General features: G+C 61.6%; 1 protein-coding gene across 1 annotated transcript in view; it reads right to left on the bottom strand.

Moving 5' to 3' along the window:
* The window catches only part of PUS1 (pseudouridylate synthase 1), a 4,439-nt gene extending 2,978 nt beyond the window's left edge, over window positions 1–1,461 (bottom strand). The window contains exons 1-2 of the mRNA XM_006768804.2: window positions 1,385–1,461; window positions 328–330 (exon numbers count right to left, since the gene is read on the bottom strand). Coding sequence (XP_006768867.1) covers window positions 328–330; window positions 1,385–1,420 — 39 coding nt within the window. The 5' untranslated portion in view covers window positions 1,421–1,461. The remainder of the gene's footprint in view (window positions 1–327; window positions 331–1,384) is intronic.
* Between the last annotated feature and the right edge of the window lie 6 nt (window positions 1,462–1,467).

Here is a 1,467-nt window from a genome sequence, read left to right as displayed (position 1 = left end):
GGTTTTCGCCCGGTCACCGACCACGAGAGAGGGCCCAGTCTGCTCCAGCAGGCAGGGGCAGGTGCAGCGTGCCCGCGCCCGCAGCATGGGGACCGCACCTGTGGCCATGCAGCTCGTCCCCTTCCCAGGGGAAGGGGGGAGGCCACCTGAGGGTACCCAGAGTCTCCAGGAATCCCCACCCTGGGCAGCGGCGGAACAGCCCACAGCAGGTGTCGCCGTGTCCTGCACCTGCCAGCTCTGAAACCAGCCCCCTCCTGCCGCTGGACACGTCTGTCTGCAGCCCCCACTGCAGAGGGACCCCCTTCCTCATCAGTGTAGGGAGGCCGGCCTCTCGCTCAGAGGAACAGACCCGGAATACTGCCAGCCGGGGCTGGGTTTGGCATCCCTGTCTTTTCCTAAGCCCGTCGTTTCATGCACAGCCTGTACGAAACAACTTGCCAGTTTAGGTGAAACAACAAGTTGAAGTCTCTCTCTAAAAAACAAATAGTGATAACAACCCTACCCCCACCATTTCAATCCGTCCTTCCGTCCACCCTGTGTGCTACTGTCACTCTCCACCCATTTCCCTGATGGGGAAACTGAGGCAAATGGAAGATGACGGACCTTTCTCTCTAAATTCTTAAGACAGTGCCCTAAGGCAAAATTCACGTAACCACAGAAAAGCATTCCGGGTCCAAGAGCAGCACAGGTGGACGGTCTGCTCCCACAAACACCCGGGGCTACCGCTGTCTGTCGCCGGGGCTACCGCTGTCTGTCATGAACTGGGCTTCACGGTGCAGCCTATGCTTTTGAAAAATAAAACAGGATACAAAGTAACTTCCTACCGCTATTCCCAGTAAAGGTGACACCACCTTTTTCCAAACTTCCTCCACCTGCACACCCCGTCCCAGCAGTGAATTTATTTCTCACTGTGAGCCAGGCTGACCAGAGTTGAGCACCAGGAGCAAGAAAATCTACGTGCCTTTGGGGGGCACAGGCTGCCTTTCTCAAAAGGACCCAGTTGGGGAGCTGGGGAGAGACTCCTAAAAGGGCACCTGCTTGCCCGCGGGCAGCTGCCTCCAGGGAGCCTTCCTGGCTGCGCTTGGGTCTCAGGTCCCGGCATCCGGCAGGCGCGGAGAGCGCCCATCACACGCCCAAGGCCAGGACCCTGGTCAGCGGCAGGGCGGGCCTGCGACTACCGTGGGAGCCAGCCAACGCCCTGGTGCAGCATCTCCCATGGATGCAGCCAGGTCCAAGCGCTGGGGTTGCCATCTCGGCCTCGCCCGCAGCGCGGCGCAGAAGAGCGGGTCTCCGGCCCTTTCCCGAGGCGCCTCGCTCGCTCCGAGGCCCCTCCCCGGGGCCAGAGCGCGGTCCCCGGCGAGCGGAGCGGCCCCGAGCCCCGTACCTGCATGCCGTGGTAGCCCTTCCCCGAATAGGCCATGAGCAGCACGATCTTGCGCTTGGGCAGCTTCCGGGGCTGCTCCCCGT

The sequence above is a fragment of the Myotis davidii genome, unplaced genomic scaffold (assembly GCF_000327345.1).
Source record: "Myotis davidii unplaced genomic scaffold, ASM32734v1 scaffold43, whole genome shotgun sequence".
NCBI classification, from domain to species: domain Eukaryota; kingdom Metazoa; phylum Chordata; class Mammalia; order Chiroptera; family Vespertilionidae; genus Myotis; species Myotis davidii.
This window is presented reverse-complemented; position numbering and strand designations above follow the sequence as displayed.